The sequence below is a fragment of the Nyctibius grandis genome, chromosome 1 (assembly GCF_013368605.1).
Source record: "Nyctibius grandis isolate bNycGra1 chromosome 1, bNycGra1.pri, whole genome shotgun sequence".
Lineage (NCBI taxonomy): Eukaryota > Metazoa > Chordata > Aves > Nyctibiiformes > Nyctibiidae > Nyctibius > Nyctibius grandis.
Genome location: NC_090658.1, coordinates 17,782,375 through 17,798,623, shown reverse-complemented (window position 1 = coordinate 17,798,623; position 16,249 = coordinate 17,782,375). Strand labels below are relative to the sequence as shown.

Sequence of the window (16,249 nt, the reverse complement as noted above, 5' to 3'; positions counted from 1 at the left end):
TAAAAGCTGAGCTATGCTGATGTACTATAGGAGACTTAAAAAATTGTTTACAGTTACAAAATGCAGACTGTGCCTGTCTAAACAGCTTTTCATAGCAGTGACTTTCTTCAACACATAACTGTTCAGCTTATTACTTTCTGTAACTGGATCGTTACTGCCATCCAGAGTCCATACCTTCCAGAAAGTGTTTTAGACCCTCAAATTTGAGCTATGTCTCCAAACAGGTAAATAAATCAACTGTCCAGAAATTATGAGGGCAGTAGCAGGTTGCTCATCATACCTTCTGTCCTGCAATAACAACACGATCTCCCAGTTTCAGGCCAAGCGATAAAAGCATGGCCTTGCCTGTGACATGATCATAGTTTGGAATCATGGCTTTCGAGATGTCACATGAGAGAGGCACTGCATCCAGCAATATCTGCTTGATTTCTTTTGCACTGGCCGCTGCATCGGCCATTTCCAGTGGCATATCTACTGGATCAGGAACCACATCTGCCGGAGTCTGCCCTTTGTCGTTCTGTAGAAACATAGGATAGCACAGGATTTAATGTCGTGACAAGACAAACCTGATCAGGCAAAACCATGGCAGTTTATGAAGTTTTTAATCTTCTTCATTAGATATTTTTCCTAGAATATAAACAACTATAAAAACATCCACATTTTCAAATAAGGGTACCAAAACATCCTTAGATATATAAACTAGCATTTACAGGGTCTTATTTTCAAAAGTGCTAAGTTACCAATATTTTTAATTTTAAGAACACTATTAGTACTTGGAACACATGAAAAAACACACCTGTATATATCTGTGTACCTGAACACAGATTAGGAAAGTAAGCAGTAATTCTGGTCTGTAATGCCAATACTAAAGCTAACACCTCCCAAAGAATTTAACTTTACCCAGTGTATAGTTTACTCCCTGGTGAGGCTTATTCCAAATGTAAGATAGGATTTAATTAATATACGTTGTATGTATAGAATACATGAAGTTGATGTCTCACATAAATACCTGAATAAATCTGTTTAGTTGATTTTTAGATACAGACTATACCATAAGAGATGAACTAAGGACAGAGTCCCTTCCAAACACTCCCCATTCCCAGCAAGCAGTGACTGTGATTCCCCGTATGGCCCACATGACACTCGCCCTAGACCAGAGTTGTTGGAATACCAGCTCACCTGGAGTTAAGGTTAACTCCAGGTCAGTTGGCCAGACAGCAAGGACACTGTTGGGCTGTCAGGCTGTTACAATGGCAAGTTCCACCTAGGCTGTCTTCAGCAAAGGCGTTAGTATGGATCTTTGTCTATCTGCCAATTTTCACAAAGTTTGGGGAAACATAATTATCTCAGTCATCCAAATTTGTCTCAGCTGAGCCCCTGGGCTCAGAAATTACCAGAAGCTCAAAGAGGGAACGATGCAGAGCAAGACTGTGTTTGCTTTGCTTCCTTAAAACACAGACTAAAAGCTCAACCTTCCCTGAGCCCCCTATAAATCTCCCTATCTCAGCCCTAGAAAACTATAATCCTTACTCATCATTTACACTCTGCTGTCCTCATATAAGCAAACTCTACACACTGTCTCTGGTCAGAACTTTATTGCTGGATTGAAGAATCTACCTACCATTCCTGAAAAATCTACAGTCATTCTGTAAGTAAAAAGTCAGCCCCATTCAAGTCCCTGTACCTTAAGAACAGGATATAGCTGGGTTAAAGTTGGGCAGGGAGTTTGTTTTGAGCTTTTAGTCATCACATTAGCGATTGTTTCAGTCACATCAGTTCTGAAATTCAGCCCACCAGGTGCCCTGCAAATCTTTGTGTCAACACAAGGTTGGGGGCAGAGCAGAGGCAAGAAGGCAGGAGAGGGCACAGTGGCACAGGATTGCTTTTCTCAAGGGCAGAGCCACCTTTTGCCAGCTCAGAATGCTTGTGCAACTGCAAAGCAATATTCCCTGTGACAACACTCTTACACATACAGCTGCTATAGAATTTGCAACATGTATGTGCACACTAAATAATGAGATAAAGAAGAAAAACAGTGTTTTTAACGAGATCTGGATTGAATATCATGAAGAACTGTATGAACAGAAGATTTCACACCAGCAGCGATACATCAAATAATGACTTTTAAGTACCCTTAAAACAAGTATAATTTCTCATTAAAAAAAAACAAACCTGAATTTGGAAATGGAGAACTGAGATACTGCCTATGCGAAAAAAAAAAACCCACAAAAAAACTCAAACAAAAAACAATCAAACACAAAAAAAAAATACAAAAACCCACAAAAACCAATCAAAACCCAAGATTTGTGCCTAGACAACTATAGTATCACTTTACACAATAACTCAGGCCTATTATTTGGTTAGTAAGCAGAGCAGTTAATGTTTCATTATCAGTTACTTATGCTATTTCTGACAAGATCCACCACTGCCATGACAACTGTTGCAAGACACAAAGGAGCATTAACAAATGAAAGTTCAAGCAACAAACAGAACATCCCAAAAGCTATTTGGACTTATGAACTAGACTGTGACACAAAACACAAACTTCAACACACAAGTATGACATAGCATACAAAATCATCCACTACAAGTTATAAACAATTTTTCTGAGGCAGTATCACTCCATGTAACACATTTTTAGCTAACCAAAATCCTCAGCAGACTGCTCAATTTTTCCAGGTACTTTTTTCACCTTTTGGTGAATCTACAACCTAACTCCTTACCCTAAAGGCAGGATTTGCTCCATGTTCCAGTAAACACTTGACAGCTCCTGTACATAGGTTAAATGCAGCAATATGCAACGCTGTTCCAAAATCAAAATCACTACAGGTGGCATCCACATCTGCAATTAAACATCACATGTGAGGCATGTAAGTCTGTTACGTGAACATTTCACCCTACAGATTCCTTGAGAGGACATTATTTTTTACAGTTTATGTTAACATTGATACAGAGACACCATTATTTATGTACTAAATGTGTATGAGAAATAATTCTACATAGAATATCAACCTTATCTGCATCTGTTTATTCATACCATGAACTAATCTGGAAGATGAGCATTTACTTTCATTCATTTTATAATACTGATGACTTAACTGCAAAATTGTTGCTATTCAGGATGCCCAATCTACTGTGCTAAGATTAACAAGTTAGTAACTTTAGGTTTGCATGTAAATTAATGTTTCAGTAATATTTATATTTTATTGCTTATAGGTGTCAAATGTTAAAATAAAATGCATCTTCAACCAGTTGTTTTCCTTTGTGAGCAGGTAGCGGAGCAAGGGAAAACTGATTATACCTCTGCTTTACACGGATTTAATTACTAATGGCCAAGAACGAAGTAAGAGCTAGTGATTTTTGTAATTTCTTTGTTTTCAAAGAATTGCACTCTGAAGTGTCTTGCACTGATGGTTTGGAAAATGGAGCACTGCATTTGACTAGAATGGATTTAGCATAATATATATTTCCTTCAATTGTTCCTGATATAACTTTCAATCTGCTGTGAAGTTATTACAGTTATAGAAGATTGGAGTTTTAATGTCTATTTAATCTTTGGCTCCTCTCCTAAACTATACAAGAGACATGTCAGTTTGAGTCAATTATGTATATAACTGTTAATTAAAAATGCCAGCTGATTTAATACGCAAACCAAAAGCCAACAAGTTTACAGGCTGCCCAGAGAGGTTGTGGAGTCTCCTTCTCTGGAGACATTCAAAACCCGCCTGGACGCGTTCCTGTGTGATATGGTCTAGGCAATCCTGCCCCGGCAGGGGGATTGGACTAGATGATCTTTCGAGGTCCCTTCCAATCCCTAACATTCTGTGATTCTGTGATTCTGTGAAGTATTAGCGATAATGTCCCAATTTGAAATACTGGTGAGGAACATAAAACTTTCCACCTCAGGGCTGTACAGTATTTTCCAGTATCAGCCTCTGTCCCAAAAACCACTAGCCCTTCTCACAATGTGATAAACAAAGTATATCCCAACTGTATCAACATCCTTATGTAATTATACTAAATTAATATTTTGGAGGCAAATAAAACATCAACATATATAGAAGAAATATAAGTATATATGTCTGTATAGATATGTCAACTTTATACATACTAATAAAGATTGATTCTGAATTTTATAAAGATCAAAGATAACAAATTTGGGATCAAAATTTGACAGTTTTACAATTGCACTAATACGAATACAAACTTAGCTATTTTAGATTTAAGGGGCACATGCATGGCAAAAGACTGCATTCACATGACACAATCATAACGACAGCTACGTACGCAGATGTACCTTTCATACATCAAATGTCAAAAGACCATTACCAGTTTAAAACTGAGTGGAAGCTGTGTAGTTGTATACAACCATTGAAACGTCCACGTTTAATAAGGCTATCAAGTAAGTATTTTCTGCACACACAGGAACTCATTTGCAGAAACACTGATCAGTACATCAGCTACTAAGTCAGCAACAGTTGCATGCACTCCTATTTTTAAAAGTACCTGACGTGTAGTTTTGGTTTCTTTCTTTTTAATTAGACTAGTGTGACTTCCTCAGACTTGCAAGCTTCGTGCTTGGAGTTTTTAAACACTGTTTTCTTACAGCTCTGTTCTAGGTGTAAGTTGGCATAGTACAGGTGACAAAAAGAAACACATATATATCAAATGTTACCCAGTAACTACTCCCAAACCATCTAGGGGCAATTAATACGCAGCAATGGTCTGTCATTAGCAACCTATGCAGGTCACAGTCATTGTCTAATGACACAACACAACATTTCTAATTCTTAAGCCTTTAACAATTTTTATATTTAAAACCTCTAAAAATCTAAGATCAAACTAGCTCTCTGTTCTAACAATTGAGGAGTAAATCTATATAAAGAATTTAACTGCAGAGCATCATAAAGGAAATAATAGTTTAGCAGTAAATTAAAAGGAAACATCGTGGTACTGGCTGTTTCACAATGGGTGTCTCAGAGTCAGTATACCACTGTCTTGAAAAATTATTCATACATTAGCAACCATTTTTTTCTCCAGTTCAGCATGGATCCATCCAAGGCATATTTGCCTTCTATGTACGTCCTCCCTTCTCTGCAAGGGAGAGACGTATGTCTACGTATGTCCTCCCTTCTCCCATCATACTGATGAAGTATGGAGCTAAGATTACTCTATTAATTCAGACCATCCATTGTTTTCATGTCACAGGGCAAATAATTTTATACATTTTCTGAGATTAAAAAAAAAAAAAAAATCATCTGCTCATCCAAGAGTTGCCAACTGCCAAGGCATTTCACCAGAGTGGTTTCCTTGGAAATCTGAGCAAATTCCCACCCCTTCTGTAGGCACTGCACAGGAGGAGATGAGAATACCAAATGCACATGAGGTTTGAAAGAAGACCTAATCTGCTGATGCAAATTATGGAGAGTGGACTATTGAAATGTGATGTGGACTTAACTACTGCGCAGCCTTATTTTGTTTTTTTGTTACCAACCTACACCTGTTACCTCTTAAGCGTTCATACCAATAACAGCGCTGTTCAACAATAACCTCCATGATGATTCAAGACGTGGTAAGCAAGCCTCGTGTACTCCAAAAACTTATCAGCTTTTCAGAATTTTGAGACAGTCTTTAGCTACAACTAGCTAAAAAAGGGCATTAATCATTTTGCAAAATGGCACAATCAGAAGGATATTCAGTAGAACAAATTAACACTTGTACAATTTTAGTATTAAAATTGCTTACTGTTTTTGATATCCTGACCAAATTAGGAACAAATGGTTCTGGTTCAGAACCATTTCTGTATTTCCATTTGCATTAGTATAAATAGGGCTCCAATTACCAATCCTTCATATTATCATTTCAAAAGGTATTATCTATTTATGCCAAACACTAAAGTCAAGCTGTTCCTTACACATGACCTTCTAGATAGCCGAGAAGTGGGAAAAATTAGCACGTCAAAGATGCTTCAGTTGCTAGTTTGCCATATGCCATTGCCAAATCCCCCACTTCTTCTCCCAGCATTTCAAACATACTTCTCAATGTTTAAGGAACTGTAAAAAAACTAAGAACTTAGCAGAATAGTTACATCTTTGGTTTTCTGCATACACTCTCTTAGTCTTCAACAACTTAGAATTAACCTCTTTGCTTTCCATTATATTATATACTCCTCTACCATCTTGTACAAAGCTCAAGTTTAAAAATCAGCAATGGAATCAGTGCATGAAGCCACAAAAAAATAGGTTAGCAGAAAAATGAACCAATAAGGCTGACTAGAAGAATAAGAAATTAGAAATTATTTATGTATAACGGATAAACAAACCCCACACTTAAAGACCACTACACATCAGCTTAGGGTCAACAGAGGAACAAAATACAGACAACGACATGAAACAAAAGTAACAATGCCTACCTTTTGGCTTTGCATTTTTCAAAATAACACTAATAAGTTCTGGAACATCAAAGTAGGCAGCATAATGCAAGGCATTCATATTTGTCCAGCGGCTGCGTAAACTGCTATCAGCACCCAAATCAATAAGCTGCGTCGCAAATTTTACAGCAGTTTCAACATCACCTGCAACATAAATTTTGTAAAATATGCATTACAGATTTATTTCACCTCAAAAAACATGCAGATGCTTATGTGTAACACATAATGTATGTTGAAGCCTTAAAGCTCACAGCAGAACAATTACTATGCCTTTCTTTTTAGGATCAGGATGCAGAAATCTTTGCCATTTATCATAAAGAGCTGAAATCTCTACTATAGTATACAATAACACTACCTGTTTATCTCTAATGTAAATAATGTGTCACCCATCAAAACCAAGGATTGTTTTAATAATATCAGATTTTAGTATCTGATTGATAGAAGAAAAATAATTACATGCCACAATGCTGAAGTTTATGTTAAAAGATCTGCCAACACCAGAAAAGATAACCTATGCCAGACCTCACTCAAACGTAGCTCAAACTCAGAGGAGAACCGGGTTTGGTTCAACAAAAAAAGTAGCACAACACAGAAAAGCTAGTAGGGGTGTCCAAACAGAGTTAAATATGCTCTTATTTCCAGTACTTATGATCATAATAATGCAAACAAAGATTATTGTTTTCTTCTGACATGATCAGGGTGAAGGAACAAAAAAGAACAGCCAGTCATTTAAATGTTCTAGTTTCACTGATGTAAGAAAACTGTCAATAGCTTAGGTTGCAGCTTGTACCTCAGTCTGAAACAGCCTTTGCTATATTAAATATGTTTAAGCTGGTACTATTGTTTGCAACACCTTTATCACTAACTCAACTTACTGCCAACTGCTACAGCCATAACTGCGCTACAGTTCTGTATCTTCCTTTTTCATGGCCACTACATGAGCCAAAACCAAGCACTAGAAAAAAAAAAATCTACTGCAAAGAAAAATTCAGTAACAGTCAGTGAGATTAGCCTTTGCGAATTAATTAGGTTTTTACATCTATAATGATGTTTCTTTACTCACCAATACCATGAGCCCCTGATTTGCAAGTATAATGCAAGAGAGTCATATCAGTCAGCCCATCTCTGTCATTCACATTGCAACCCCTTTTAATGATCTGAGAGACAAGTGGAAAACAGGCACATTTTAGCTCTGGCATATCTCTGACATCAGTATTATTAAGGAAGTTAAATCCAGAAGTCAATATCTGAAGTATTTCAATGACTAATAACAAAAAAACCTGCCAGAATAGACTGTGACTGCAGAACCGAGCAACATGTACAAATGTAATACATAGTATTATATGAATATCATTAACCTTCATTGCTTACAGATTTTAAAGCTTCTTTATATTATTACTTCTAACATACATTTCACATGCTGAAAAGTTCACAGCTTAACTGAATAGGAAAATGACATCATTTAGGAAGTCTCTCCCCTTGTTCTTTGATCTCTCAACAATCCCTCTCCCCCCAAAAAAAAGCCCCTAGTTACACTACAGTAGGAAGAATCTTTACTGTACTCCCCCACCTGTCTAGAAAAGCCTGTAATCCAGAAGAAGAAAAAATAAGAAAGTAGGATGGAATTACTAGGAGGAAGGTGTCTTCTGAAAGCAGCCTATTACAGGCTGCAAAGAGATTTCAGTTCCTAATGCATTTGTGCCTTGGAAACATTGCCCTTAAGGTCAGGCTTCACTGTAACTTCATATATTGCAGTTTATGATTACTACTAAGTAGGAAACTGAAACACCAAGGTGAAGGGTCTCTAAACAACTGCTTTGAGAAATAAAATTGCTTCTACCATCTATCCAAATGTACTGGATTTTTATCCATCATCTTTCTCTTTCCAAATGAAAGCTGACAAAACGTGGGATACAAGGCACTGATCAGTAACTACTTGTTAAAAGGCAGAAACTGTATCTGTGTTTATGATTAGTTCTGCTTCTGAACCAACTGTTCTTCTTCATTGTCAACATAGTATTTCTTTAACACTGAAAGCATTCAAGGATCTTCATTTGGACCTCACCTCATTCCCAATAATGTCAATATTCTGCTGGACCTGTGGAACCCACTGCCTTAAGATAGCAAACAATTCAGAAACTGATGTTTTGGGGTTGAAAAGTATTTCTTGGCATGCTGCATCGTTGGGATCGAAGAAGGAAAACTCTGTTAAAAAAAAGGAATCATTAGGCACAATTGGAAGTTTTAGCATGCATCCAGTTTTTCCAGCTCAGAGGCAAAGAAGAGCAGTGAGAGTCACTTCACTACTAATCACACTGGAAAATCAGAATGTTGAATTAATTTAGAAAAAATTCTTTGACATCTGGTCTATTTTTCCTTTAATATACTTGCTTATACTTCTGAAAAAGCTTTGAATCAGCAATCAATACAATGGTACTGCAAGACTGCTTTTAAGTTTAGGCAAGGACTAACAGGGATGTGCAGTGATTATGCTAATAAGGGTTTACTCTTGCTTCAAGCTAGCCAAAGACTCCTGATTCTAAGCTGTTACCAAGCACAGACAAGCCGCTTGATCTCCCAGTGATTAAATGCCTACGTGATTTCTCCATATGCTACAAAACATGTCTTTTCCTTCTTCCGTCACAATTTACATAAACCATACCAAAACACAAACACATGCACAATCAGGAAGGCATTCTATGGTCTCCATTATTTTCAGGTAATTCATGAATGTATCAATCCCAGCTGGTGGCAGCTGCAGGTAACAAACATCTTTAAAAATTAAGCCACCAAACCAAGATCAGAAAAAAATATATATTTTTACTATTTTATACCTCATGTTGCTTCAGGCAACCGAAAGTACAGGTGTAAAAACCACCTGATTATTAAAGTATGATATTTCATGTTACTCACAGGTCTAAGTGTGTGCATGTATAGACACATACTGTATTTTAAATTTGTGGAATTTATTTCTACCAACTCTGAAAAATTATGTCAAAGAATCTGGATAGCAATGGCTATTAGCAGATGGAATGGAAGCAGAAACTACTGTCATCAGCAAATGACTGAATCATGGAAAATGCTGAACTTTTACCCCCGCTGCAGCTATCAGGGAGTTGCCTTTTAAAAAGGTTTCAAATAAATGTACAATGTCAGCTTGCATCAACTGCAGATAGAAGGCTCTCAGAATGGATGTACAGGTTAAGTAAAATACAGCATCAGCCATCTGGGTGTATGACATGGTATAAACTACCTCTGCATGAATCATCATAACCTTTCCTCAAAAAGAACATACCACAATTCTAGAGTGGATTGACAGATAAAAGAACATATGGAGCTCGCTTCCTGGCTATCTAGAGTTCCTCTAACTGCCGTGCCTTGATTTAACAAGAATGAAAAAGGAGGACAACTTCACTGATATTTAGCATGAATTTTTATTTGCACCTAGCACATAAAAAAAAGCAAACCCCTTATCTCCCAGCACTACACAAAGTGTGCTTCTCACCTAGGTCCCATGCGTTGACACAGATCTACTGATTTATCTACTAATATTTAAATTCTGCATAAACCACAGCTGATCTGTTGCTGAAAGCTATGAAGTGAACAGACAACTAGCCAAGAAGATTAATGATCTTACACAAAATGCATGATTCTTACTCTATCAGGAAGATTTCTAGCTATGAACCTGAACCAAATTATATATCAGAAATTAACTCTAATAGGCTGTTACAATCAGCATGCTAGGGTAAAAACCTGAGAATATATTAAGTATTAACAACAACCATCATAAGTGCTTAACAGGTCATCAGCTGTAGTGTTTGCAAAGCAAAGAAATGTTACAGAAAACCTATTAGAACAAAAAGTTCCATGAAAGGATGACAATGGCACCTAGATACTTTAAAACATTACTTTCTCCACCTCTGTCTTTCCCATGCATTGATTACAGTGCTCAACTGTATTAAGGAAAAATACATGCACTTAATGTAATGACTAAGAATCTTTGTCTGTTGTGGTTTAACCTTCTTTACCCAGATTCAGTAATGTTACTGTTACACAGGTGACAGCGACCTCCTATAAAAGGAATTTTTTTTATTCAATGAGTAGGCATAGACTGAGTAGGACAGATAGTAGTGATGCTGTAGTGTTATTAAAAGATATCACAACACAACAATGTTTAAAGAAGGACGAACAGAAAATTTTTCTAAGGGATAAGAAAGCAGAATGGAATAAATCATGGCAGTACTTAGAGTAGAATAGGATGGACAAGTTATGAGAACAGGGCTAAATCATGTAAAGACACATGTTCATGTACCAAAATATATCATATGGAACTGTTAAATTTCCAGCCTGTGCTAACTCATCAAATGGGTCTCAAGAATGCTGAGTCTGTCAAAGACAGAACATTACATGTATTTATTTTTCCTGAATCCGGTTTGTTGCTGTAATCAAAGCATGGGAAAAACAGAGGTGGAGGCAGTAATTTTTAAGGTATATAGATGCTATTAACATCTTCTGCAAGATTCAAAGGCATTATAATTGTAGCTATCTATCTACGAAGATCCTTACCTACATTGATATTTTAATATATTATATATCCTGTTTAAAATATTATAATTTATACCTGTGAAGACAATTCACCATTATTTTGAAAGCTGATCACCAATACTTGCTATAATTTTCTAACACTCATTTCACAGTGCTTACCACCACAAACATCTACACTTCCAACAGAAATATCCCCCTATAGTCTATTGTTTACATACTGAAAGCACAAGAAAAAGCGTAACTCTAGAGGTTTTAAATGTGATGTAGATGCTTAACTACATTTAATTACATTGAGATGTAAAAAGCCTACAAACATCTGACCACACACACACAGAAGAAACAGTAAGAAGGAAAAGATGTTATAATTTAAAATGTATGCAATAATAGAAAAAGCATGGGTCTTCATCTTTCATTTCCTTTAAAGAATAATAGAGAATTCATTTAACAATCAGTAAACTTTTTCTGAAAAGCAGGAATAAATTAAAGAGTTGATAGCTTTTCTTAAAATTTATTATTCAAATCTATTCTCTGCTGATCACAAATTAATTTTCTGTTAGAAGTACATACCGCAGTCCGAAGGCATTGGTGCTGCAGCCACAGAAAAAGTAACAGATGTTTCGGAGCTTGGGAATAAGAACCGTTCTCTTTCAATGAGGGAATCTCCTTCTAAGGAAGGTTCTGGGAGATCCTCTATGGTCATCTTCTAGAAAACCACTTTAGGAGGAAAAAAATTGATTAAACTCATTAGAAATACTTTGGATTAGTTCTATCGTAGTAAGATATAATGTGCAATGAGACTAAAATCTTTCCTTTTTGCAAACATAAACTATCACTACCATTACATTCTTACAAACTAATGCAGTTAATTAGTAAAAGCCAGTAGAGTATGGTGTCAAAGACAGCCAACTTCTAGTTCTGACTTCATTGCTAAACTTGCAGTTATTAATGGAAAACATGATATTTCCCCCCAGTTTCCCACTTGAGCAGTAATGAAAATAATAATGCTATAATTAGCAACCACACAGTGATGACGAGTGGATTACTGTGTTTTACAGCTTTACGAAAATGCACAGAATCAAGTACCTGTCCTCATACTCTGCATGCATATTGCTTTCCTTCTCTGTGAGAAAGAACGTGCTACCAGCTACCACTTTCTCCTTTTTCAAAATTCTCATCACTTTAATCTTCCCACACAAAGCTGCAGACAATTCAGCACTGAGTGATTCACTCCTGGACTCCTGATTCCATATCAGCTCCTTTCCCAGCTTCTCCCCTCTACGTTTTAAAATAGCATACTTACCACAGTGTTGTAACCTCCACCCTGGTGTTGTTTCCAGTCAACTTTTCAGGCCTTAGAGCAACCTAGGAGAGAGAAGAAAGATTAAATAGCCACATAGAGTTATAGTGACATTTTCTAACAACCAGGCCAAGTTACATTCTAGTTACAGTTCACAGGCTAAGATCAGAGGAGAGCTGGCTACCACTTGTAAGACATCTACTCAGGCAAATTCAGTAACAAATAATGAATAACATTATTCTTAATAGAAACAGGCACTATGGCACTATTGGAGACTACATCTCACAGCTGAAAAACTGAAATTCTGCATCTTGAATTTTCATGATTAAATACTCAGGGTAAAAGTAGCACTTCTACTAAACAACCTCAATTTTTATTCTTGAGATTGCTATACAGTGCTCTTTACTCAGGAATTTCTTTAGCCAGTTTCCTTGACAGAAAGAATTCGTGGAGCTTCAAGGCATGTTTGTTTTTGTTACATTTAATCTATATACATGAGTAAACAGGAAAAATAAAAAATTAGTCTGTTTTTGAGACTTATTTTTGGTTTTGTATATTACACTCAACAAGCAATGTGAATAGATTTATTCTAATATTTACCCAAATAAATTTGTCACACTCTTTGGGAACCTCACATAATCTACTTTCTAATATAAAAGGCATTTTAGCAGTGGATTACAGATGCTAATCTTGAAGTAAATGAATGAAAACCTCCTCTTCTTGCACCCTATTCTCCACTTGGAAGAGAGGTCCACATGAAAAATGCTCATTTTTCTCCAACTAGTTTATTTCCTCAGTCACATACAGCTGTACAAATGCATGTGCTAACACATGGGGAAGATCAAGAAAGAGGCCACTGGGAAGGACTATTTCTTCCCACGGCATTATCAAATTGCACAGACTTAAGCATTCTTAGATTCAATAAGGCCAAAAGTATCACTAATTATTTCAATCATTATTTTCATCCAGTAAGGAAAAGTTAGTTTACATTTTGAATGGCTTTATAGTCATCACAAACATGACAGCAACGGCTTTCTTGCATGAGGGAAGAGAAAGCCTCTTAATCTGCAAGTCACTGATTAAATCTCTTTTGTAGGGCAACAGTGAAATAAATTTGCTACCATCTGATATTTGTTCAAAGGCTACGGCAAAACAAAACAAAACAAAGCTTTGTAACACACATGAATCCACAACAGTTCTTCACAGGCAGTACATCAGACACTCTCATGAAATGCACAAAGGAACAAGTAACATGGATGAGTATAGAAGAGATGCTAGCTGAACCTGTTAAGTTAGAAAAAGACAGGAAAGGAATTCTAACCTTTTTGAACAGCGCTGCCAGCACAACATCGAGGAAACAAAAGAAACACAATGAAAAGGAGCCAGACCTGATTGAGCAGATGGTAACAGGAAGAGGTGAGATTTGTAAAGTACAATGACAAAAGTTGCTGGAACTAGAAATCAACAGAGACATTTGAAAATTAATACAAAAAAGACTGTTTATTGCACACAGAAAAGCAGACCGAACAGAACAGAATCTGTGTGTTTGCAAGTATCCAGGGCATCTTTTACTCTGAGGGGCCAGAGGAAAGAATACAATCTGTCACGCCAGTGAAAAGAATCCAGCACACAACTACCAAAGCAAAGCAGGCAGGGAAACAACCCATGCAGTTGGGTAGGTGACATGAAGACCCAAGTGCTACAATGCACACACCGACCCAACTACATAAAGAATGGCTTCGCATGTTTATGCTAGTGCCAACACCCCCGACCTAAGTGTGCATCCCATCCTTACACCATGGGATTTTAATTTGGATCTAGAAATATATTACCGTGTCATGACACAGTACTGAACCATGCAATGTCAAGGTAACAACATGTTCTGCACCCATGACTACCTCCAGAGACTGCTAGCTCAGGTGTAAGAACATTACAACCAGTTAATGTCACACACACATACCTGGACAGGCAAAAGGAAAGCAAAAGGTTGAAAACTATTTCAAAGAAAGGGAAAAGACAAACAGACGTTGTCCTTGTAATGACTTCTGTTCTGAGCAAAAACACAACTGCCTGAGGTATTAATAATATCCAAGATGTACAAACTGAGGTAGGCAGTCCTGGTGAAATGGAACAGAAGGTCTTCCAGAAGAGGAATGATTTCCCTATCTTAGTAAGATGAGTTTAGACAGACAGAAAGAAACAGGTAGAGAACTTCAAGAAAGAAAGGACGGAATTTTCCTGTTCACAGCATTGCCAAACTACCACTAAGAGTAGTTTAGCACAACAGAGAGTATCATACTTACTGTTTGCCAGCCATACGTTCTCCTAACTGAATTAAATCTGAAAATGAAAAATAGAAATATCATTGAAAAAAAAAATTTTAAGGAGTCATCAGATGCACACGCACTTATGTTGACAAGATTGAAGAGCAACTACAGGTTTCCTGATATCCATACGTTACAGAGAAGTGCCTGGTACCGATGCATATTTAAGAAAAAGTTGTATAACACAGGATCCAACTTTTTCACGTACTCCAGATTTTGTAATTTGCAACTTGTGTTAAAGCACAAATACAAGGTTTTCCTGCAAGTGCTATAAAAAACTTGCAAATGCTAAAGCACTTCAAGTGATGAAACACAACCATGCTAGGGCTTTGACAGCAGAGCTTGCCACAAACGCGACACTGCTTTTGACAATAACCACGTATAATGGACTAGTTACCGCATACTTATATGTGCTCAAGAAGAAAAATTAAGTTCGGAGAACAAGACTCTTGCACATACACTATGTGTTTGCTCCATAAAATTCACAGCGCGGGTGGCCGACACGTCAGGTGTATATCGGCACATTCCAGACCGGTTTTTCAACCGGTGTGTGGGGCCTCTTGCAACACGGCCCCTCGTTCTGGCAGGCTGGAAGCTCAGGAGAGTTCAAGCCTCAGAGCCGCCCAGGGTGGCTCTGCTCGCCCAGAGCTTCCCGCGTTACCCCCCGCCCCCCCAGCACAGTCTGGCGGGTACCAGACCCGACCACGGGGCGGGTACCAGAGTGAACCCCCCGAGAGCCGGGCGGGGAATCCCAGCCGCGGCAGCCGCCGCCTCAGCGGGCTGGGGCACGGTGCCGCGGCCCCCCATCCCCCGCCGCGTTCCCCACGAGGTGCTCCCGCCTCGCCGCCCTGCCCCACGCAAACCCGTGGGGAGGACCCACGGCCCCGTGAGGGTGCCCGCAGCTGGAGGGGCGGGATCGCTGCGCCCTGCGGCGGGGGCCGGGCCCTGCCGCGACCCGGCCGCTGCGGCGGCCCCCGCGCCACCACCCCGCCCCCGCCCCGCGCGGAGGCAGGGAGAGAGAGAGAGCCCCGGGAGGCCGCCGGTCCCCATCCCGCTGCCCTGCGGGAGGTGCGGGGCCGCGGCTACCCCTCCCCCGCCAAGCCCTACCTGCTCTCCGCGGGAAGGGGCGCGGCCAGGGCCTTCCGCGCCCGCCCGGAGCGGAGGGAGCCGAGCAAGGCCCCGGCCCGCGCCCGCCCCGGCGCGGCCATCGCCCCGCCCTCTCCCACCCACCTGCCTATCGGCGGCCAGCACCGCCCTCCTCGCCCCGCCCCACTCCGCCGCCGGGCCCTGGCGGGCTGGGGCGTGTCCCCGTCCTGTCAGCGAGCAGTGCGGCGGGGCTGAGGCAGGGCCTTTGCCCGTCCCCGTCCCGTCAGCGGGCAGCGTGGCGGGGCTGGGGCAGGGCCTGGCGGCCCCGCCGCCCGAGACGTAGGGCCGGGTAGTTCAGGTAAAATTCCGGAGCAGTTACAAAATAGGCAGCGCTGAGGTAAAAGGAGGTGCGAGGCAGGCGTTGCTGCTGGGGGCGCAGCCTCCGGGTGCTGCCGGTCACACCTAAAAGAAAAACCACAGTCAGCCCTGTGTGATCGCAGGAGGCATTTCTAAGCATACCCCTCCCTCCCCCCGCCTTACAAACAGGCCGGAGATGCTGTTTCGCCC

At 39.5% G+C, this 16,249-nt stretch overlaps 1 protein-coding gene across 3 annotated transcripts in view; it reads right to left on the bottom strand.

Moving 5' to 3' along the window:
- The window catches only part of CLIP4 (CAP-Gly domain containing linker protein family member 4), a 32,804-nt gene extending 17,001 nt beyond the window's left edge, over positions 1 to 15,803 (bottom strand). Inside the window, exons 1-9 of one of the 3 annotated variants that reach the window (XM_068410236.1) lie at positions 15,704 to 15,803; positions 14,576 to 14,612; positions 12,276 to 12,337; positions 11,543 to 11,689; positions 8,496 to 8,635; positions 7,494 to 7,587; positions 6,413 to 6,574; positions 2,724 to 2,842; positions 281 to 517 (exon numbers count right to left, since the gene is read on the bottom strand). In XM_068410236.1, the coding sequence (XP_068266337.1) occupies positions 281 to 517; positions 2,724 to 2,842; positions 6,413 to 6,574; positions 7,494 to 7,587; positions 8,496 to 8,635; positions 11,543 to 11,675 (885 nt within the window). In that variant the 5' untranslated portion in view covers positions 11,676 to 11,689; positions 12,276 to 12,337; positions 14,576 to 14,612; positions 15,704 to 15,803. Of the gene's footprint in view, positions 1 to 280; positions 518 to 2,723; positions 2,843 to 6,412; positions 6,575 to 7,493; positions 7,588 to 8,495; positions 8,636 to 11,542; positions 11,690 to 12,275; positions 12,338 to 13,593; positions 13,613 to 14,575; positions 14,613 to 15,055; positions 15,122 to 15,703 lie in introns of those variants that run through there. The other 2 variants (XM_068410244.1, XM_068410253.1) reach the window with 2 other exon arrangements.
- Between the last annotated feature and the right edge of the window lie 446 nt (positions 15,804 to 16,249).